This window comes from Streptopelia decaocto (assembly GCF_964273445.1).
Source record: "Streptopelia decaocto genome assembly, chromosome: 21".
In the NCBI taxonomy this organism is placed as follows: domain Eukaryota; kingdom Metazoa; phylum Chordata; class Aves; order Columbiformes; family Columbidae; genus Streptopelia; species Streptopelia decaocto.
Genome location: NC_138676.1, coordinates 2,473,051 through 2,496,604, shown reverse-complemented (window position 1 = coordinate 2,496,604; position 23,554 = coordinate 2,473,051). Strand labels below are relative to the sequence as shown.

General features: G+C 48.3%; 1 protein-coding gene across 3 annotated transcripts in view; it reads left to right on the top strand.

Annotated features, from left to right (window-relative positions):
- The window catches only part of ETS1 (ETS proto-oncogene 1, transcription factor), a gene marked incomplete at its 5' end in the record, with an annotated part of 63,034 nt that extends 44,437 nt beyond the window's left edge, over positions 1-18,597 (top strand). For all 3 annotated transcript variants that reach the window (XM_082070573.1, XM_082070574.1, XM_082070575.1), the window contains 5 exons: positions 2,584-2,661; positions 3,155-3,403; positions 6,379-6,639; positions 13,946-14,064; positions 14,838-18,597. In XM_082070573.1, coding sequence (XP_081926699.1) covers positions 2,584-2,661; positions 3,155-3,403; positions 6,379-6,639; positions 13,946-14,064; positions 14,838-15,053 — 923 coding nt within the window. In that variant the 3' untranslated portion in view covers positions 15,054-18,597. The remainder of the gene's footprint in view (positions 1-2,583; positions 2,662-3,154; positions 3,404-6,378; positions 6,640-13,945; positions 14,065-14,837) is intronic.
- Positions 18,598-23,554: the final 4,957 nt, after the last annotated feature.

The window sequence follows — 23,554 nt, the reverse complement described above, 5'->3', positions numbered from 1 at the left end:
TAGCGTCTGGATGCTCAAGCAACCAGGATGGTTTCTAAAGAGCTTAACGCCTTTAATTAAACCACAAGGAGCAGCAAGAAATCAGGACTTTAGCTCGTTTTTGCTGTTTGCTTTCCTGGAATATCCCTCGCACTGTCATACGGAGCCTGCGTGCTTGTGCTGGTGGCAGGAAGGGGAGGGGAGCAAAATTATGCCTTCCAGGAAACCTTTGACAAATGGATGCTAATTGCCGATTACTAATTTTACTGCTACCTGTGGTTTACAAAAGGTAAACACGGCTCTTCCCAGGGTCTGTGCGTGACAGGCTGTTTTTCTGCTCTTTGCCTCTATATCTGTTCTGTTCTTCTCGTTTTGCATAATTTTTATTGAGTGCTTATATCAACAGCAAGCGGTTTAACCAAACAAAGCAAAACGTTGCGGTCAGTCCGATTTCTCCTTGCCATGAACTGTTGCTTGTAACTCAGCTCTACCTTCCCGCAATATTTCACCATTTCTTTGGGCTGTGACCCACTGGAGAGGGGTGGGATTTGCTGCAGGTGTCAGAGGCATCAGAGCTGGGTTTACATCTCCTTCCTGCAGATTCTCCAAGGCGTGGAGATGAAATCGGTGCCGTAGTTTCATGGTAAAGTAAGGATTGTGTTTTATAGCATTGACACACGCAGGGGTTCAGATGCTGCAGTCAGGAGGATAAAAAGGTCTGAGACAGAGACTTTTTACAAAGAAGCTGGAAATTTTGGTGCATCTTGCAGGATGAAAAGGAATAAAGCTGAATTTCTTTGTCCCAGCACTGGGAACCAAGGAAGCTCCGTTCTGTGTTTAGTTTTACTGGTGACTTTGTCGCTTCTTGCATAAGCTGAGCCTGAGCTTCTGTGGTAGGTTCTTAGCACATTTCCCAGAAGGGCAATGTCTGTGAAGTGTTTGGAGAGTAACTAAGAAGAGCTTCCAAGAAATAACCAGCCTCACCCCAAGGACGAATTTCTTTACCTTGTAAGTCGTGGGACTCATCTACTTTGCAGCTGGCGATGTGAAACCTGAAGAGATCAAGGTTGGACCTCAAGCTTTATGGTTGGACTCGATGATCTTGAGGTTCTCCTCCGACCAGAATGATTCTGTGATTCAAAGGTTTCCCCAGCTAGCCAGTCCCCGTCTCTTCCATCTTCCCCAGCCACCCACCATCATCCCTTGGGGCTGTTGATGCTGGTTAACCCCAAAATGTTTGGCGTTACCTATTGCGGTGTGACCGTCAGCATCGGGTCACACCGGGACGGGTGGTGACCTTGCTGTCCCTTCACCATGTGTCCCTTGTGAGCACTTTCTGAGTGTGACGAGGTTTAAAAACGGCAGCAGATGGGCGACTTTTCCCTGCGTGGATTTGACTATTTTCAAGCATATTTTTCCCAAATTTCTTCTTAAAATAACCTCTCCGGTTACCAGCAGCCAGCAGTGCCCTCCACTTGACTGTAAGCGTAGCTGAAAGTTGCTCTGTGGTCACCCACCCTGTCCCTTGGCAGGGGAGAGAAAAAGAGCGTTTCTCATTAGGTCTCTGTTTGCACAAAACCTCCTTTTGTTAGAGAATATTTTCCACCCTGCAGTCCCCAGGAGAGAGGGCCAAAATTAGGCTCCTTCGCAAGCAAACGTGCCTTATCTTCAGTTCGCTTCTCTTGGGTCTTGGCAGGAATAAATAAAACCCAGAGCTGTCTGTGTGTTTTTGTTTCATTCTTTTTTTTTAAATTTTGGCTTGCAAAGAAAATAAAGCCTGCCATGCCAGCATCTCTGCCCACACGCTGAGCTGGAATGAGTGAGGTGTGAATGGAAAAACTGGTCAGGGGAGGAGCAATGTGGCTTTTACACGGGAAAGCAAATTCAGCGCCAAGCCCAGGAGTAGCAAAGCGCTCGGAAAAAGCAATGGAAAGCGGAGAATTAACACTGTGATGTGATATGCGTTATTTCTCAGGGAATTACGCCGATAGAAAGGGTAAAAGTTTGTGTGCTGCCTATATGTATTCTGTATCAGGAGGTGGGTGATGGACAGTGCGACAAAGCTTGCAACAGATGTAAGGGAAACGGTGCTGCATAAAATGAGAATTAGCATTAGTTTGAGGTTCGTAGGAGCTGGTTTGGGTGTGTATTACCCACTCGCACACTGGTCTAAAAGTCGCGTTTTTTTCAGGAAAACAACTATCCTTTTATGGTGTTTTTTTTTCACGAGCTCATACATGTAAGCGTGATTAGCAATCCTCAAGACAATGAAAGACGACAAAAACTGAGGCAAGCAAGGAAATGATGCGATTAGTATTTCAGAACCACCTGGAGCCTCTGATTGAGAAAGTTGTTGCTGTTTTGTTGTGTTTTGTTGAAATCTGGCCATGCCTGCAGCAGGAATTCCCAAAGGAACCCAAGTACATCAAGCGCTTGTTTCGGTGCGATTTCAGCTCCTCACTCATTTCTGTTCCTTTGAATGTCCCAGTTTAACCCAGAGAGGAGCATTTTAGGAACTTGAGACCTCTCTTTGTGTTACACCAAGTCTTGCGAAGCACGATATGCCAAGGGACATGTGACATTTCCTTCCTTTTCTCTTTGCAGAAGAGGTAAAACCGTACCCAGCAAACGGAGCGAATACCACGTATCCAGAATCCCGCTATACTTCAGATTACTTCATTAGTAAGTCTTAATTATCAGTATCATTCTGGTGCGTGCACTGTGCAGTTGCCTCTCTGCCACGGCAGAGTGTGCAGAGTGTGTAATTTTGTCCTTTTTTTGGAAAAAAAACCCAACAACTCACCTGAATTGGGACTCCAGGCTCTGGCCGCAGGTGGCTGTGGAAGCGACTCATCTGTTACAATGAGGTTTCTCCTTTGCTGAGACTCTGCTCTTCATGGTTTTCCAGCTTTTTCCCACTAGAGCTTACTCGAAGGAGTTTGGCATAATGTGTATTGATGACAGTTGAAGATACCTTATTTTTTTAAATCACTGCAATTATAAGACACCACCTCTCCGTAGTTTTTAGAAATCAGCGCGCAATCGTGGCAAGCCTTTTATATCCACAGACAGTCTCCTCTTGCTCTGCAGACCCCCAATCTCACGCTCAGCGCTCTGATTTCTTCGAGCTGTGTTATTTTTGGGTTCCTTTCTGACATTCGCATTCCGCCGGCAGGTTATGGCATCGAGCACGCGCAGTGCGTGCCCCCCTCTGAGTTCTCCGAGCCCAGCTTCATCACCGAGTCCTACCAGACCCTCCATCCCATCAGCTCGGAAGAGCTCCTGTCCCTCAAGTACGAGACCGACTATCCCTCGGTCCTCCTGCGTGACCCGGTCCAGACGGATTCCCTGCAGACAGACTACTTCACCATCAAGCAAGAGGTCGTAACGCCAGATAACATGTGCATGGGACGTGCCAGTCGAGGTAAAATTGGGTATCTCCCAGGTTTTGTTTGGGTTCTTCCACCTCTTCCTCTATCAAAATAAGTGCTCCTTTCCTTGCTTTCCGTAGGAGGTGTATTTTGGGGGGACCAAAGCCATCAGGGCACCGTGTAATGCCATATATCTCATGAGGTTGAACTCCCTGATGGCTTTGAGCCCTCCCTGTCTTTCTTTCCAGGGAAAACATGAAGAAGAGGTTTATTTTCTCCACTCTACTGTCTGTTTTTACAACATCTGCAAAAACGTAGCATTTTGATGTCAAACTGAGTCAAGTTGAAATAGGCTTTAAGGTTCTTCTGGAGGACAGACTGCTGTGTGCTTCTATAAATCTCATTTTCCTAGAATATCGGGCAAAATCCCCCAAATTCTTCACAAGTTCTCATCAGGAACTATTGTTCAAGGCTGTGAAGGATTTTATGCATGACGATCCAAAGTCTTTTTCCATTCTCTCCATTGATTTTGAACTGATAATCTGTTCTGCTGAACCCAAGCCCTGCGCTTTGTTAAGAGATGCAGGTGTCGTAAGTCATGACCCCCCAAATCCTTCTGCTACAACCCCACGTCTCCAAAGAGTTAAAGAGACATGATTCCTATTTGAGATGATGGGCTTTAAACACCTAAACACTTCTGAGGATCTGATCCCAAATGCCTTTTCAATTAATATTATTAAATTTGGAACACATGGGGCCCAGATGCCCCACTACTTTGTAATTACATTAATATGTGAGAGGTGACTTGGGCAATACGGAGAACCAAAAGAGCAGCAGCATTAGAATTTTAGGGACGCTACTCTTTCTGGGGTTGTTTTGTCTCTTTTATCAGTGTCTTTCCCTTTTCTTGACCTTTTCTTGAACATGGATGATTTCACCATAATTCTCACTGAAATGCAACGATCCAGGCATGCTTTTGCAATTGTACCTTCAGCCTGTTCTCTCTGCAAGCCTCAAAAAGCTCCAGGGGAGGGAAGAAAGAGCCCTTAGCTCAGACCAAGGGCCCCTGGTGTTAGCAAACACTTTAAAATACCGATTGCAACCAAAAAAATGCAACAAGCTATGGCTGTGCTTACACTAGCGCCACATTTCATCCATATAGAAGGTCCTTTGGGTGGCATCAATCCTCTTAAAATGGTATAAAGAAACCTTAACATAAAGCAGAGTCCAGCTAATTTATATTTATATACGTCTTTACCTTCCGCTGTATTAGGCTGTCGCAAAGTCAAGCGCTTCGGCAGTGGGAAATTCAGGATGAAGGTTTTGCAGACAGTCGCCTTCCGTCGTTCTTGGTGTGGGCTTTAGGAGTTAATTTTGGGCTTTAGGAGTTAATTTTGGGCTTTAGGAGTTAATTTTGAGGTCCCATGGGCGTTGTTTCACTCTGTCTTACCGGTGAGGACATCTGGTTGTAAAGTGGAGCTGCCAAACTCTTCATGAGTTTCTCCTAAGGAAGCGCAAGGCGTGATTTTCCCAAAGGCTCAGGTTTAGGTCAAATTTAGGGGAATTTTCAATGAAATGACCAAAGTCACATCTCTGACACCACGGCTGTTCATCTGGTGGATTTTTAATTCCATTTCTAAACGAGCTTGTGCTGCAGGACTTCTCAGGGAAGTGGTTATGCCAATTAATGACCATGCCCAAAGCGGTGTTAATTTTCCCCTTGCATGATTCAGGAAGTGCTTGAAGTGTATTCTGTGAAATTCTCAAAAAAGAAACAAAGAGTTTGAAGCATGGATATTACCAGCAGAATCAAGCCAATGGATCCAAATTTCACATGATTCTGGGCCAGCAATCATGGTAGTTGAATCTTTTTGCAGCAAGTGCTCTTCAAACTACAACACAACAAATATTGTTGGGGGAACGTGCCAACGTCCTTCCACGTTCTGCTTCCCCTGTGATTTACTATCTGGGCCCAAGCTGCGGGTATTTCTGCCAATGGAAATTTCTCCAGGAGTTCTTGCACAATCCCAGCAGCTGTTTTTAGCCCGGTTTGGGAAATTAGTGAACTTAAATGATCCTGTTACGTTCTTAGTTTGTCAGTAAAGATGTTGAGCAATCGGTGGTGTACGGGAGATCAGAGGGAGCAATTTCAGTTTGTTCTTTGGATCCTTTTTTTAGCTCCCTGGTTTAAGTACAGAGGGTATAGTTCTGCCGTCTCTAGAGGGTGTAAATCAGCTTAACGCTGCTGAGGATCCGACCTCTCATGTTCTGGTTTTTACTAAAACTACCCCAGAGAGTAGCCTTGATACAACCCAGCTGTGCTCACCTTACCAGAACTGGAAAGAAAAAATAAATAAATAAATATATATATATATATATGTATATATAGCTGTTTGAGCTCTCAGCCTTTTGCTCTCCTCCTCCATCAAATCTGCTGCTGTTCGGGGATTTGGGGGTGGAAGCTGGTTTGTAACATACGGCAGTAAGAGGCTGCTGGGTAGTTTTGCAGGAAACATCAAAAGCAAAGAAGCTGGGTGTCCAGTGCCCTGGAAAACGCCTGAGCACAATTTATATAGGGCTGGAAGACATAACAGGGGACTTATTAGAGACCCGTATCTTTCAGCAGCAAGAGATCCTGGCACCTGGACTAAGCCTTGAATATCTGTCAAAAATGCGATTATTTCTCTGCCACTGGCTTTTTGAAACATAGGACAGTTTCCAGTGAGCCCCAGGCATCAGGCTTGGGTAGAAAGTCAGGATTTTGGTTGTTTTTCCTGAGTCTCTCTGCTTTGCTGCTTGAGCATCTCCAGGGCTTGGATAGCTCTGCCCTCAATTATGAATAGAAGCATTCTAGTTTCAGGCTGTATTTTTGAGGGGTTTGGAGGTGAGGTGTAGTGGGACAGCATCATTTGCCTGTTACCTTCTGTCTGCGCAGCGGGCAGGAGGAGCATCCTTCTCCTGGCCATGGCAAGCCAGAGCATCCTCGTGCTGCCCACTCACATCTTATATTTTCTTCCTTTTTCGCCAGGTAAACTGGGCGGCCAGGACTCGTTTGAGAGCATCGAGAGCTACGACAGCTGCGACCGGCTGACGCAGTCCTGGAGCAGCCAGTCCTCCTTCCAGAGCCTGCAGCGCGTCCCCTCCTACGACAGCTTCGACTCGGAGGACTACCCCGCCGCCCTGCCCAACCACAAACCCAAGGGCACCTTCAAGGACTATGTTCGAGATCGGGCCGATATGAACAAGGACAAGCCCGTCATTCCTGCTGCCGCCCTTGCTGGCTACACAGGTAGGGTCACGCTCCTCAAAAACCACCTCTTTGCTGAGTGTAGAACCTTGGGTAGAGCCTCCGAGGTCTCTGGGTTGCTCAGTATCTTCATTGCTGGCTCGGTGGTCTGTGAATTAGAGGTTTTGGGGGCATGTGGGCACATCTGAGGTTATATATCCTTCAAGTGTGTGCACCCCAAACCTCATGGAGGATGTAGGACCCGGCTGAGTGCAAGGCCTTGTGTTTTCATCTATCTGCTGCTCGGCTTTGATAGGAACTGGGGTCTGGTTTGTATTGCTGAGAACACAAGGTGGTAGAGAGCCCTCGATACCCCCTCTGACGCTTTTACACTTGCTCGCAGTTTCCTGCCTCGGGCAGCAGCGGCCACATTTTTGGCATCGCCGTGCGTGATGTGAAATGATCTTCTCCCCTTTTTTGGTCTTGGTTTTGCTCTTTACCTCGGTGTGGGGCAGAGGTGGGATGGTGCCAAAGCAAACCCAAACATTTTCCGTTCCCTGCGCTCGGGAGAGATGAGAAAGCGATAGGCCGTGGAAACTCCGGCTTTTTATGTGACAGCCCTCCAGCAATTTGGCATCTCCCTGGAGAGAAACCTGGTGGGATGGGCCTTCCAGCTAAAACTGAGATAATCCTTCCCAGTCCTTCTATGCCGTGTCTGTTCCCTGTAGGACAAGCTGAATTTGCAGGGTAGCCTCCTTTTCCCTTGTACAAACTGATCTCTCCTGTCCCAGCTGGTAGCAGCTGGGACCTGGAGGAGCCAAGCGGTGGAAATAAAGTTTGTGCAGATAAAGATCATCAAAAGCTTCAGAGCAGATCCTGGGGTGCGACAGTCCCTGAAATCTCCTCCCACGCACGGCTTGTCTCAGGGCCGATATCGAGTGTTTTTTGCAAGAGGGGGAGAGGTGCGGAGGGGAGGAGAAGGTGGAGAGATAATTTTAGGAGCTCTGTGTAAAAAAGGAAGTGGTTTGTTGCTATAGCTTTAGTTAGAAAGAAAGCTCAGCCCTGCCTGCTGAATGAGCCTCTTTCGACCAAGTCTATGCAAAATAAAGTGTGTTCTGCTATTCCTGAATGGTTTTCGGCCAGGGGATGCGGCGAGGAGAGATGTGAGCGGTAGGAGGGGCACCGTCCTCCGCCGTGCCACGGAAGTTGATGGTCCTAAAACAGAGCAGCGAGCGCAACTTGCAAATTTTATATCTGTTTTCTCCTGATCACACCTTTCACTGCAGCTCGTGGAAGTGTTTTGGGTGCCCAGTGCCCGGGCAAGAGCGTTGGTTGCGTTTTAACGGCTGGGGAAACTGAGACACGGAGGCACTGACATAACTAGGAGCTTTATTTTTCCAAGCTGGGTGTTTCCCGCCACATTTGCTGTAGCTGATGGAAAAGAGCAGCATTCCCAGCTCCCTCCCAAGCCGGTGGCTGGACCCCGTGTTTTGCCAAGGAGTATTAGCACCCCAAAGCGTGTCCCTGGACTGGTGCCACCAAGAAGGGGAGACTTCGGTTAATGCAATGCCAGAGCACGCTTCCAAATGCATAACATTTTCCCTTGCCTCATTTCAAACCCTGTTTTGAGCCGGGAAGATAATCCCTTGGCCTGGGATTTTCACTGTGATCAATAACTGGGAGCGCCTGATATTTTTTTTGCATCACTTAAATGGGGAGAGGGTTTCCAGAATCAGCATTTGCTTGGAAATCCTTGGGCTGCAGCGCTGCTTGCTTGCTGTAGAGCCTGCAAAGTGATAAATAATTCAGTCCTCAAACGCCCACAAGCTTGCATTTACCATTGAGAAAGATGAACTTGTCAGGGATGTGACTCCAGAGGTGTCCTCTGTCACTTTTTCAAGCCTACTGATCTGCTTTGTGTTTGTGTATTTCTGCAAAAAACTAGAAATCCAGGCTGGCCACTGAAAGAAGTGCTGGAACCAGCTGGAAAGGAGTGTGGGGGCTCTTGGGCACAACTCCAAGGTCCTTTTTTTTTAGTTATTTTGCCTTTGCTTTATGTTACATTGACTTTACTCGGGGGAGGAAGTGCTGTCTGGCAGCTGGAGCAGAGGAACATGAAGTCTGGGCTGTGTTTGCAGCTCAATTGAGGAGGTGGAGCCTCCAAACGAGCAGAGCAGGTGACGAACCCAGGGTCCCAAAGCTCTGGGACCCCTTTGTCACTCAGGTGATGCCTCCAACACCCACCACCAGCCCATGGAGCACCCAACAGCATCATGTCCACCTTTTAGGGCTGGAAGGGTGAAGCCTGAGACATCACATCCTCCATCTCAAAGGCTCTTTGAGTTTTCTTGAAGAACCTGACAATATTGTTCGGGTTTTGTCAGCAAAAGGCCCGTTTTGGAGGTGGCCCAGCGCTTTATCTCTGATGGTATCTGCCTCGGGAGCCGCGTGCTTTGGCGAGAAGGTGCATTTTGGCGGAAGCTCTGCTTGCGTTTGATGTGTTTCTTCACCCAGCTCGCGAGCAGCTTTTCAAAGCCGCCTTATCTGCCCCCACATCTTGACCTAATTTAACAAGTTGCCATGGTTGCTCAGATAGAAGTTGATGCGATTTTCTTATCTTTTTTTTTTTTTTTTTGAAGGAGAAACGTAACTGCTCAGGAGTTGGCAAACTTTGGTTTCCATAGCTGCAGGGAGGGCCGTCTCTGGACACCTCTGCTTTTGGGGCCAGATCTTGCAAAGCCTGGCCCGCTTGAGTCTGATGTTAAGCCAGGGTTTTTTTTTTTAATTTATTTTTTTGACATGACCTAGGAAATGGAGGCAGAATGCATCTATTAAAATTAAGCAAGCGGCGTATCAGGATGCATCTTCTCTGCAAGCAGATGTGCTAAACCTCATGTTGTCTTAGCTGAGCTCAGCTTAAGCTCCCTCATTCGCGCAGCAGCGGGTGGGCAGCTTGTGCTAGATGCACGCTCCGTACCTCAGCCTAACTGGGCTAAACCAAGCTCAGCTTTGCCTGCGGCTGTGCCATTGCTGCATCCCAACTCTGCTGGGTACCACAGCCACCCGCATCCTTCAGGAGACCTGGCATCACATGGATAAACGCGGCCGCTCTGTAGCAGAGAAGCACACAGAGGGCAAGTGTGGCTCTAACCGCAATGCTCTTTGGCCTTTTTGCCCTATATTTAGTTTTTCCACCACTCTGACCTACTTGAGCTGCTGCCCTCTTGGGGACGCAGGTTCCAGCGGCGCTTCCGACCCTCCCTCTGTCCCTGTGGTTGGTGAGAACCGCTCAGGGCTAGAAGCGTTTTTGGCTTTTCTTGAGCGCCCCAAAGCACCTTGCGTGGGTTTATAACCGAGATGCGATGCTTGTTCGCTTCGTGGCACGCAGGACATCGGCGTCGGGGCTTTCCATCTCGTGGTGTTCTCCACAGAGCTGAACAGACAGAGCAGAGCGATTCCCCTAGTGTTTGAGAGACCTCGATCGCTCCTCTGCAAGGCTGCATTTGCATTTTTAATGCTGACCTGCTTAGGAGATTGCTGATGCCTTTCCAGACAGTAACAGCACCTATAGAGTTAATTCCCCACCCTGAGCATCTCTCTTAGGGACAAATTGATGCTACCTTCATTATCACACTGCCCTTCAAGAGGACAGAAAGTAGAGCAGGAGTAGCTGAGTCTCGCAGATCTTATCTCACCCCAGCACCCAGGAGCGCTTTGTTTTGCCCTGACCTTCACTATCAGAATCCACAGTGCCACGTTGACAGGGCCCAAATTTGCCTGCTAAACCCATCTGCACCGTCCAAATCACCTGCCATGCAGAGCCCAGAGCCTTTGACAAGCCTCCGTTTCTGAGCGATGCTTATCTGCAAGACAGAAGTGAAAGCACGCAGCTGCTGTTTTGCAAGAAAGCCAGGTCGGTACCAAAGAAAGTGTGGCTCTGTCAACAGGGCTTGTGTGCTGCTGCTTCTCGCTGCCTCTGCTGCTGGCCTGAAGCTTCCACCAGTGATTTCCCTGGGTGTGCTCTGATCCTCGGCATCCAAAAATTCACTGTTTCCAACCCCTCGACATCCAGACTCTGCGCAGTGGCTTTTCTAGAAACACGAGCATCCTTCCTTTCTGCCCCCAGTGCAGAGCCTGCATGGGCTCAGCAGCTTTTTTTCTCTTCCATAAGGTGGGGAACTCGAGCGTGGAGCTTGGGGCTGGTTTGGTGGCTCCGGTTCCACCTGCCAGACATGTGCAAATGACCCCACGCAACGCTGCCCAACCGTGACGGCAGCTCAGCTGCTGCAGCAGCTTCTCAGCAGCCCGGGGACAATGGCAAAGCAGCTGTGGCTTAGCCCTGGAGCTCCTGGCCTGCAGGACCATGTTCAGGGGCAGATGTGAAGCTCACAAATCCCCTTATCCTTTGCCAGATGCCTGGGGAGTGAGACCAGCCCTCCCATCACGTTCTTCCTCAAGGAGAAGTATCGGGAAAGCCAAACTGCCCCAGAGGGTCTGTGAGTCTGGCCAAAAGCCCATGGCACTTTTGGAAGGTGCTTTTTGGGTCCTTCCTCACTTTCTTTGTGCCTTGGAGATGCTTCCATCCAAGCTGCACCACTGCCCTCCCACCATCGCAAAGCCGGGACTTTGCGGTGGCGTGACAACCTGTGTCAGTCTGGGCAAGAGCTGAGGAGGAGGTGGTTGGGCTTGGTCTAGTGAGGAAGGCTTGGTCTAACAAGGAAGGCTTGGTCTAACAAGAAAGTGATGGGCACGAGCTTTGCCGTCCCCAACCCCAAGGCAGCAGGGGGGGATTGGGGACCTCCAGCACCATGGTGCCATCAAAGGGGCTGCGGGGAGGGCGGGCACACGAGCGAGGCGAGGGCTGTTTTGGAGATGTTGCTGTGCCCAGTTGTTTGGTTGGGTTGGAACCACAAACCACAGACTGAAAAGCATAGGTGTGCTGCTTTTTTTTTTTTCTCAGTAGGGTTTTTTTTTCCTCCTCTTGTTGTTTGAAAGAAGGAAAACAAAACAGAGGCCGTTGAGAAGGGTGGGGGTGCGAAACTGTTATTGAGAGATAATGCATTTCGGGACAATGCTCGTCTGCCCCAGCCGGGTGGTGCCACCGTCACCGCCCCAGTGAAAGCGGCTGTTGGGCAGGTTTTGGTTTCAAAATATGGGCTTTTCTCTGAGAAGACCCTAGATGTGTGTGGCAGGACCACAAGGGGTGGCTTGTGTCCTTCCACCCCACGTTTGGGGCAGCATCTGAAAAGAAAGAGCTGCAAGAACACCCCAGTGATGGTTGGTTTTGGAGACGGTTGTTTATGGAGACGGTTGGTTTTGGGGTGCCCAGCCTTGGGGCAGTTGGTGTGGCCGTGCATGCTTGTACCATGAAGTGATGGGGACCAGATGTCATGATGGGGATTTTCCAGCCCCGGCTGGGGACCAGTAAAAGGGTTGAAGCCGAAAGGATGGAAAATGGGCGCTGGTCCCAGCTCTTGCGTGGGTGGAGGTTTGGGGTGCAGAGACGAGCCCAGCAGCTCCGTGCTTGCCCTGGTGGCTTTGGGGACGTGACGTGGGGAGGGTGACTCCTCAGCATGAGCATCACCCTGAAATCCTTGTAGGCATCAAGAAAAATAACTCCCTGCTGGTCTGCAGAACAGGCGAAAGCAGCTCATTTCTGAAGATAACACTAATTACAGCTTTACTAACCCACCAGCTGACGCACGGGCCTCACCTTCCTGCCCTGCGACCTCTCCAAAACTCTTTTCGGGGATGCATGTGCCAGGGTTTGGTCCCTGCCACCTCACGCATCACCCGCCTTCGCTGACATTTCAGAGCATCTGCAAGGCCTCCGTGCCTTCCCCTCCGGCTGGGCTGTGTTTATAGGAGCTCAGACATGCCCGCCAACACGGCAGTAAACACATTCTTGCCATAATTGCTTGTCCAAGGCAGAGGAATTCAGGGTTTTTACGTGCGTCCTGCGAGCAGCTCGGAATAGACCTTGGGAATCCCTTTTCCAAGGGTGACGGCGCTTTCTTCAAAAACCCAAAATACCCAGCAAATCGGCAGCGGCAGGAGCGCTACCTCGCGTGCTGGAGAGAGAAATTACTGGGTTTCCCGACACCTCCCCGTGCCAGCTGGCACTAAGCTTGGCTCAGGGTTGAACCTGAGCTTTGAAAGGCTCCCGCAGAGCCTGGGTGGCCCCGGGGGATTTTGAGGGCAGTTTCTTACCCAAGAACCCAGGTGATGGGTTTCCATCCATCTTATTTTGGGGAAGGGTTAAAAAATTAAGACCAATATCCTTGTTCTTTGATTGGCCGGGAGCGAAATCACTGCTTGCTGCTATAAATAGGGCTAAGCCTTGAGATTTGGTGGCATTTCAGGCCATGGTTTTGGCTTTTCATCATCTGAATTTCCTCCCTCTTTTTGGCGCGGATAACTCGGCTCCATCTCTACCGGAGAACGCAGTCATGGACTCAACAGTTGGCAAGGATGAGGGGCTGGAGCCTTTCCCCATGGAGCATTGTCTTCCCATTTACAAGCAGAGAGATGCTGTGAGCATCTCTAAATAAATATTTTTTTCAGTTCTTGACGCTTGTGCTCATTGCTGTCAGCAGGAGGGTTTACCCCGCGCAATTCTTATGTGCGATAAATCATTTCCTCTCACCTCTAGCTGCGTTTATTATGATTATTGTCAGCCTCATTAGTAGTGATATATCCTAAGCTGTGTTTAAAACACGGCAAAACCTCTCCTGCAACACGTCGCCCAGAGCCAAGGGCAACATTTGGGGTGCGGCCGCGTTTGGAAGTTGCTCATCGAAGAGGTTTTGGCTTGAGGGCTTCTCCTCTACCTTCGATTGGGACACAAGCGCCGAGAAGAGAGAAGTATTTCGAAATCACCCCACGGAGACGGTGAATCCAGCAGCAACACGCCCTGGAAAGAGGCCAAAGAATTTTCATACCTGGGTGTCCCCCCCCGGCCTTATCTCGATAAACAGCGACGGAGCGAAGAGCCGAGGTCAGGAAGCGGAGGCTGCCGGGGTTCACGCCATGGCCAGGAGCTTTTTGGCACGGCGGACACACCGATGCTCGTGCGCCAAGACAACGACTCCTCGTCGTTCGGATGCCAGAAAAATAATCCTATTTATGTAACTCAAAGCGAAACATTCCAGTGCATGAATACCCAGCTCTTGCTGCAAATGGGGAGATATTTTACCTGCAGGATTTGACTCGCAAGCTGTCACTTCGGCCCACGTCTTGCCCTGTGGCTGCTGATGGTTTTATTTTACAGTAGAAGGTTTTATTTTCTTTCAGTATGTGGATTGTTTTTCTCCCTAGGGGCTGTGCTTTCCCTGACATTAATATCTTATGTTTCTTTTTGTCATTGTAGGCAGTGGACCCATCCAGCTGTGGCAATTCCTGCTGGAACTGCTCACCGACAAGTCCTGCCAGTCCTTCATCAGCTGGACGGGCGACGGCTGGGAGTTCAAACTTTCCGACCCAGATGAGGTAAGAGCTGAACACACAGCCCAGATCCCTCTGAAATGGGGATAAACCCTCCCCTCCGCCCTTCAGGGCTGAGGTTTGGGCAGGCATGTTGTTCTGCTCTTGGGAATGTGTAGGGGAAAATAAGGAATTAGAGCCTAGCTAAAAGCTTATTGAAAATGGGGCTGCGTTAATACTTAGAAAGCGTTAATTTGTGGCCAAAGGTGGTGAAAAGTAGCTGAAAAATCACAGAAAGAGGCCAAAGCTCTTAAAATAGGCTGTGTACAGGTGAGAGGGGGGGACTTGCCCCTGATTTTTGGGGACACATAGGACGTTTGTTCCCTTCCTTGACTTCTCTATCCTCATAGAGCCCTCTGCAATGTTCTGCCATTGCATGGAGGTTCCTTTTTCCAAATTTTAATCCTAGAATCCTTTAGGTTGGTAAAGACCTTTAAAATCATCAACTGCCAAAATGGGAAGTTTCCCAAAGCAATTAGGGAAAGTCAGTTTGCGCTATTCTTCTCCTTTAATATTTGCTACGAGACTCGAGGAGGCCTGGAAGGACTTTTTTGGGTTGGTTCGTTTTAAGGTTGAGATTCTAAAATGCGGATGGAAAAAACAAAAATTAAAAATAAACCTTCAAAATTCTGCTTTGAAAACGTAGCAGGCTATAAAATATTTAAACGAAAAGCGAAATTATTCAGGTAGCTTATTGCAATTTTGCCTCCCGCCTTTGCCCTTCGCATCCCCACCACCTTCATCCCCCCGCATTCTCCTCATCCTCACCCCTCTCCCAGGTCGCCCGGCGATGGGGCAAGCGGAAAAACAAGCCCAAGATGAACTACGAGAAGCTGAGCCGCGGCTTGCGCTACTATTACGACAAGAACATCATCCACAAGACGGCGGGGAAACGCTACGTCTACCGCTTCGTGTGCGACCTGCAGAGCCTGCTGGGCTACGCGCCCGAGGAGCTCCACGCCATGCTGGACGTCAAGCCCGACGCCGACGAGTAAACCACCAAAAAATCACTTCCCAGAGTCATTTGGACTTTTTCCCGTTGGTCTTTTTGAAATTTGTTGCCGTTGTTTCTCATCGTGCGTGATTTGTTTTGAATTTTCAAAGAGCGACTTTGGATTTGTTGCTTTGCGGAGGTTGGGAGAGAGGGCGGTGGAAGAGGCAAACTTTTGGTTGAAACCTAAAGAGTTTGGTTCGGAGGAAGGATGAGCCTTTATCTTTCCTGAAAGCTCCAAGATGGGCTTTTTCGGGGGGTGAAATTCTGAGTTTTAAGAAAGCCAGAAAAATGTAGCTCACTTTAAAAGAACCCACAACCCAACCCTCCCCATCCCTTGGTGTCTAGAAGAAATATCAAACAGATCCCTTCGGTTTTGGGTTATTTTGGCAATTTAGCAAATTACTGTATTCCAGAGGATTTTAAACTTATTTTTTGGGATGAGGAGGGAAAACCAAAGTGGGGGAACATTCCTGCTCCGGGGAGGGGCAATATAGGAAAAGAACAACACAAGAACCGCTTGTTCTTGTTACGTTGCCTTTCTGTCAGTTGTCTTGTTTTCTACAATGACAGAATTTTTGCTAAGGAGGGATCAAGACTCTTTTTTTTAAAAAAAAAAAAAGTTGAAGTTTTATTTTATTAAATTTTGTGCCAGTATTTTTTTGTTTAAATAGTCTTAAGCTCTAAGATGGTCTCAGTATTGCAATATTGTGTGTGTTTGTTTCTGTTATGCCAGCAGAGAGTTTTATCATAGTGAGGGGAAAAAAGAGAGAAAAAGATAAAAAATATGAAATGACTTTATGTAGACCCCACTGGAGAAATGGAGCACGAGACTCCAAATTGTACGTGAAGGAAGATTGAATTCCAAATTACCTGATAGAGCCGCTCTTGCTGCCGGTCCCACCTACTTCATTGCTAAAGCTGCTTGAAATGTCTGCTTTTTTGGGTGTTGTTTTCAAAAGAGCTGCGTTTTGTGCACAAAACCTATCAAGATTTGCTGGGAAAACGCCTTTTTTGCATCTTCCCAATCGCTATTTTTTGCACCAAGAAATGGTGCTTTCAGAACATTCGAGTTGGGTTTTATTTGGAGAGGAAAGAGGAGAAAATCCCGTGTTTTGAGTGGGTTGAATGGGAAATTTCCAAGTCAATTGGAGGGGAAGAAAAATCAGGAAAAAATTGAAAAACCAAATGGAAATGTGGTTTCCTTCCTGCTTTGACCAGCTCCGTCTTTATTGCTCTATGTCTTCACTGACCCGGGCACATGCGGAAAGGAAATCATCCTTGCAAATGGGTTTGTGCTCCCTTTTTTAAGCCTGGTCCTGCAAACCTTGCCAGGGTGTGAGGAACATGAAGCCCACGGTGCCGGATGGGCTGAGGTTGAGGATCAGATGTGAGTATTTCCCCATCCAGACACGACCCCGACGGCCAAAATGGGGTTTTTCACTCCAGGAGCTGCGGGTGTTTTGTTTTTAACAACAGTATTACGTGTTCGAACCAAAAATACCTTTTTTTTTTGTATCGTTCGTCGTGTCTTTTAGGTAGTTGTGTTCGTCACAAAGGTGATTTTGGGGCGCGAGATGGGGAGATGCTCACCATGCGATCCCTGCTTGGTAAAATTCAATATATCGAGTTGGCAGGACAAGGTTTTTGTGCAAAAAGCTGAAATATTGGGGAGTGTAACCCCAATGCGCAGGGATGGGGGGATCTCCCCCATGGCAAAGTGATGCTGGACTCTCCTCCGCATCCCCCGGAGCTGGGGCGATGCAGCATCTCTTGGTCATTTTGGGGCAAATCAGCCTCAAAATTGCTGCGTGCTTAAAAAAAACGTGATGGTGGAAGGAAAATGGGTGAGAGAAGAGGGAGCTCTGGCCAAGAGGGTGGTGGTTTAAATAAGGAGGTGATTAGTGATGGGAGGAAAAAGGTGGGATGGAGGAAAAGGGGGTGAGAGGAAGGAGGAAAAAGATGCTGCCGGCTGGGGAATAAAACTCCAGCTGGTCTCAGGCAGCTTGGCCGAGCTGGAGAATGGAAAATACAGATATTGTAGATGAGGCACGGGGCAGAGCTCTAATCCGAAGGGTCCTGCTTTGCTGGGATGCTCCACCGCAGTTCAAGTGCCTTTTTTCCAGCAAAAAACAGGGATAAAATTCCCCCGGGACAGCAGGAACCTCAGGTTTGGGTACCAACCCCATCCATCGCTGGCCGAAATCCCTTCTCCGCTCCGTCCCGCGTGTTTTTTCCAGGTTTCCAAGCCGAACCTGTGCGTCCCCTGGGATTTTGGGAAGATGGTTTGAAGGTTAAAAAGGGCAAATAATGGAGAATAATTTTGTTCTGAAGCTGGAGCTTCTCCATCGTTTCTCCGGCCATTTGCCATCCGAGGAAAAGGGCAGTTCAGTCCTGGGAACATCAAGTTCATGATATTCTATTTTCCTTTCTATATTTTATTCCCAATCTAGAGGCCATCCTGTGCTGTTTATACACTGGAAATGTGCAGATTTGTTTAGACTTCTTCTTTTCTTTCTTTCTGCTTTTTAATGGCGTGTTTTCTATGGCGAGGGATGTGCTGGAACCCAAACCCTCCCACCTCCTTGTTCTCAAAATCACAGAAATTTGGTGTATAGGGTGACCAGAACCCGTGGACACTCATGTAAGTGCAAATATAAATCCCATTTATTTCCAATCTACCACCATCCGCGATCATTCTGGTGGAAAACCAACCAAACAGGGCAAGAAATCAAAGATACTATAAAATCTAACCTCACGTCTTCCCAAACCAACCCCTCCAAGAATAAAGGTCCCTATAAGCACCGATAAATTCAGATTTTGTGGGAAATATCTCAATCTTCTGCTTTTTGCTTTTCTGGAGGGGTTTTCTGTGAGATTTTAGGGCTCGGTTGTTTAATTCCTCATTAAGGTCGCAAAATTTGGGTGCCTTGGCGTGCTCTGCTCCCTGGTAGGGTCTATATAACATCTACATTCCAAAGAGGTTTAAAGAAATGATAAATCTATGTATACATATATGTTATAATGGAATATCTCCAGGAATTAACTGCCTTAGTTAAAAACAAATGGTGTTTTGTTTTGTTCTGTTTTTACACATGGGATTTTTTTTTAAGCTGATAAGCATAGAAGAAAAACAAAAAAAAGAGATTGTTATATTGTGCTGTTCGACTATTTTCCAACGTGTATTTTCGTATAATTTATATTTTTTAAAAGTGGGAAAAAAAAAACATTTTAAAAGCGAGATTAATTAAAGGAAAAACAAAGGAAAAAGCAGGTGCTTTTTACAAATAAACCTGAGCTGAGGTAGCTTAGAGATGTAGCGACGTGTGTGTGTGTCCGTGTGCTGTGGGTCGTCTCGTTTCGTTTTTATAAAGATACAAAAATAACAAAGTCCCTCCTGCATTGAATTCTGAAAGAAGGAGGGGATTGGGTTTTGTTTTAATTGCTGATGCTGGCACATCATTTTGCTGGAGAGTTTTTTATATACTGTAGCCTTATTTCATATCGTATTTTAAACCCTGTGAAATTAAAAGAGGAATAATTCATAACCCCGCGTGTCGCTGTGCTCATTGGTGGCCTTTCCACTCAACAATTGGGGAGCAACGTGGGAAAATAATGAAAACTTGAAATCTCGGCGACTTGTATGTATTTCGTCATTATTAAATGAAAAAAAATTGTGGTTATCACAGAATCCCAGGATGTCAGGGGTTGAAGGGCCCTGGAAAGCTCATCCAGTGCAATCCCCCCATGGAGCAGGAACACCCAGCTGAGGTTACACAGGAAGGTGTCCAGGGGGTTGGAATGTCTGCAGAGAAGGAGACTCCACAACCCCCCTGGGCAGCCTGGGCCAGGCTCTGCCACCCTCACTGAGAAGTTTCTTCTCAAATTTAAGTGGAACCTCTTGTGTTCCAGTTTGAACCCATTACCCCTTGTCCTATCACTGGTTGTCACCAAGAAGAGCCTGGCTCCATCCTCCTGACACTCCCCCTTTAATTTCTGGCTGGCATCACTTCTTCACCCTCTCCGGCTCCTTGTGGATCCTCAGCACTCCTTGTTGCTGTCGCAAAGGCAATTCCAGGCTTTAAAAAGTGAATTTTATCGTATTTCTTTTCTTGTGAAGTAGGTGGATCCAACTCACAAAACGTGAAGATGCTGATTTGCTACTTGAGATCTCGGGCTGTGCTCCAGCAAGATGAGAAGTCGCCACTGAGCTCCTAATGCATCAAATCAGACCCTTGTGCTTCAGATCTTTGAAAAATACATGTATTTTTATATATATTATGTTTTTTTCCCAGTGAGGTTCGCGGCCCAGGAGCTCACGCTTGTTCATGGCGCTGGTGAGTTTGCACGACGGGGAATTCCCAGCGGACAAATCCTTGAACGCTCCTTTGCTTGATTTTGAATCCTGAAGCGGGTGGAAGAGTCATTGGCCTAAAGATGATGCAGCAGATGAATCCAGCGTAAGGAATATTCAGAATAACTCCATTTATGGTATGGATTTTATAGGTCTCTGGGCTAAAAAACAATGCGGTGTGTCCCAGCATTTCGAGGGGGTTTAGCGCCCATTTTGCACCCAGCGCTCTGCAAACCTGCACCGAACCAGATGTTGCTGGTCCTTGAAAACTGAGAAAGAAGGTGAAGAATTAAAAACTGAGCCACGGGCACCCGGTGTCTTTCACCGTCCCCATTGGCAGCAATTGCAGACGATGGTTTTAACACTTGCACTAAATATATGGAGCAGGGGAAGCACCTGGGGTGCCCCCAGGGATGCGAGGACCGGCGGGTACCGGCCCCCGAGCATCCCCAAGGGAAGCTCTGGGATGAAGCTATCCCTGGATGTTGCAGCGACACATCCTGCCAGCAAAATATTCATTAAAGCACATCGCAAACGAGCTTAAGAGGAAAGGGTTGGGGGGGGTGGGGAAGGAGAAACCTGGGAATTGCACTTTTAGGAGGATTTTGCACGGCTTCTTGAGCCCAGGTGCTGTTGTGTGGCTGCTCAGGCGTGTGATTTAAACAAAGGGTGGCGAGCGGGGTTTTTCCAGGTTATAGATATACGTGTCTAGGGATGTATGCACCCAGCAGCACAGCGTTTCCCCAGGGACGGGGGGATCGAGGGGGTTTTGCACCCTCAAAAGCAGCTGCACACACTGAGAGCTGCTGTTGGCAATACAGGCCACGGGGTCTTTTTTGCAGGTTGGTGTCTTGAAGTGAGACGCCTTAAACATGTGCTTGAGGGAAATAAAGCGAGATTGAAACAGGAACCAACATTTCTGAAGCCTAAACTAAGGGAAGGACTCTAGAAATCTTTGAGATAGGGCGAGAGAGGTGCAAGGAGGCGGTGAAGAAGGAAAAGTGAGATTATAGGGAAGGCAGCAGAAGGATGGAGAGGGAGGGGTGTGAGGAGGTGGACTGGGGTGCTGTAGAGGCAAGGTGATGAGCTTTGCCCCTTCCCTTGGTGATACCGGGCTTGCACAGGCGTGCAGATGCATGTACACCATTGCACACATACGCAGATGCATGCATGCCCTTGCACACCCTTGCACATGCATGCTGATGCGTGTGCATCCTTACACACACATGCACACTCTTGCACACACATGCAGATGCATGCACGCCCTTGCACATGCATGCTGATACATGTGCACCCTTACACATACATGCACACTCTTGCACACACATGCAGATGCACGCACACGATTGCACACACATGGACACACATGCAGACGCGTGGCCACATCCTTGCTGGTGCCATCAAGTCCCTTACACCAGCATAACTGGAGATTTGGGGCTGCTGGAAGGTATTTAACCACTTGTGTCCTATTTACGCCCCCACACCCAGGTTGCTGCTGGTGCCAGGGCCACCTTTTGGACTCAGCACTTTCTGCCCCACACACTGTTTGCTTTCCGTGGGCGGGCTGCTCTCCTGCTGCGCTGAGGCCTCTGAACACCATCCAACAGCAACTTCCCGGCCGCTACGGCAGCTTTTCCCCTGCGCTGGAGCGCGGTGCCGTTCCCTGGCCTCGCTACAAAGGCGGCACGACAATGTGCTATTGTGCCAGGCTGCTCTGGAGGGAAAGAAGCAACCGCGGGCCAAAACTCGACTGCCGGGGGAAACCGTGTGTCTGCCAGCACCCTGCTGCCTCCTGGGGAGCCCAGCGCCAGGGATGCTCCCTGAGAGGCTGCATCCTTGGGGTAGGGATGCCCCCCAAAATGCTGCATCCCTCAAGGGGGAGGATGCTCCCCCAGATACAGCATCCTTGGGTAGGGAGGTTCCTCAAGATGCTGCATCCCTAGAATGAAGCTGCACCCTGAGATGCCAATTGTTTGCTCACCCAAAAGAGAAAAAAAACAACAAAATGAGCCCCAAAACTCAACAAAAAGCCATTTGCAAATAGTCTCGGGCAGAGCGACCCGATGCACACACAGCGCGCTGCAGTTTCCATAGGAGCATTCCTGGGGCTCTGTGCAATCCTCCCCTGTTAAAATTAGCAATGAGGAATGTGCAATTCCTACTGGGATGGCTTATGGAAACGATAAACAAGAAACAGAGTAAATAAAGTTTTACGTGTGGATCTAGAAATCTCGGCAGCTGGAGTGTTCGGTTCCCCCACCGTGAGCATCGGGCTTGGGGGAAAGAGGGAAAAAAGCAGAGCGTGGGCTGCTTCCAGAAGTTGCACATTTTAGCTAAATTAGTTTAATAAACAGTTTGGTTTCTGATTCAGACTTGCTTAACCACACAAGCAAAACTGATAGAAATCAGTTGTGGGCTGGTATGCGCTCAATGGCCGGGTTTGCATGAATCTGCAAGCCGGTCCTTGCTCCCCGTGTGCATGTGTGGAGACGACCCATCACAGATAAGGGCTGGATTCATTTAGGAAAGTGGATAAAAGAAGAATTTGAAGCATTTAGCCCCAAATCTTGCCTTGGCCATGACCAAAACAAGCCCAGAGGTGGCGATGGTCCCCCAGCCCTGCATGACCAGCATCCTTTTCTCTTTGCTCAGCACATCTCTCCTGTACCCAACTGATCTTTCAGACTCAATGATAGTTCTCTCAGACATTATTTTTAAGAGTTCTTTGTTTTGGGGGTTGCCGTAATGGCCAGAAATAAACACAGAAGTTTCTGATGGTGCATAAAATAATGACTTGTGGGTTTTTTTTTGACCGACCAGCTTCTGCACACTCGGTTTCCAGATGCTTCGAAGAGGGCAGCTTTTCAGAGAGCTCCGACGGTGTTGTCTGAGAAAAGTAGGGCTGGTTAAAGCCACCCAAAGCGGGGTCCCGAAATTTAGGGCATGGTGCGATGAGTAGGAGCTGATGGAGCTTGGAGGATTCCAGGCCCGATGAGGAGACCCATGATGTCCTCCTGCGGATGAAATCCCAGCCACCAGCAGATGCATTTTTGGGAACATCCCTTGGAAAACCAGCCCGTGAGGAAGCCAGTAGATCTCCGCTGGGAAAAGCAAAGCCCGTCACAGAAACGCTGGTGGTGAATGAATGAAAATCCAGCAAAGGAACTCGGAGCTGTGAAGATCTCAGCGCATAACCCGAACCAGATTTCTGTAGGAAATAACTCTAGGACATTTCCACCACAAACTATGCGCTGCTGCTGCTTGGATCAGCCCATACGCCGTCATCCCGGTCTATTTTTCCCCCGTCTTCCCTTCCAAGCATTGTTCTGAGCCTGAAGCTGCTGGGTGCCCTGGGAAAGAACTTTCCCACCACTTTCCCTCTCCCCAAGACAAGAGGTCTCGCCGAAGCCAGCGGGAAGCACGCGGTTGTGTTATTATGTAGGAGTGCAGTTGGTTGGAGGCGACGCTGCCTCGTCGTCTCCGTCACCAGCCGAGCAAAGCTGGGCTTGAGTGTGTGCTGGGCTGGGAAGCAAAGAAGCTTGGCCTGGAAGGCAGGATGGAGAAGACAATATCCATCTGCTTTCCAGGAACGAAGGATGAAAACAAGGGATCGTGACCTCAAGTAGAATTGAATGAGCCCCAACTTGGTGTCCTGTTCCGCACTGGATGCTCGGAGGAGCAGGACATCTCTGCCCCACAGCTCCACGGCTCTGCTGGCTTCTTGAGTTGCTAGATGGAAGAAAAGCCTGAAAAGCGCATAATTTGCATTCCTGGAAAAGGCAACAATCCCTCAAGATGGTTTTCTAGGTGAAGAATGGCATTTCTGATAAATTGGTAGGGTTTTTTTAAAGAGATGTCTGCTTTCCATAGAAATTCTGGGATTGACTCTACAAAAAAGGGGAAGGAATCAATACAGACTTACACAGAAATACTCACTGTGTGGGAGTAAATTGGGTCGAGTTTGACTTTTAGCTGAAAAAAACAACAATTTTCTGGGTGTGGAGAGGAATCAAATTAAATCCAAACGTGTTTTGACCAGCTCTCCAAAAAAAATAGTCCCAGAATCTCTCTCTCCCAAAGGCTTTTAACCCTGATCTTGGTGTGCATGGGCTGGACAGAACTGATTTCATCTCATGGTCCTGAAGATCTTC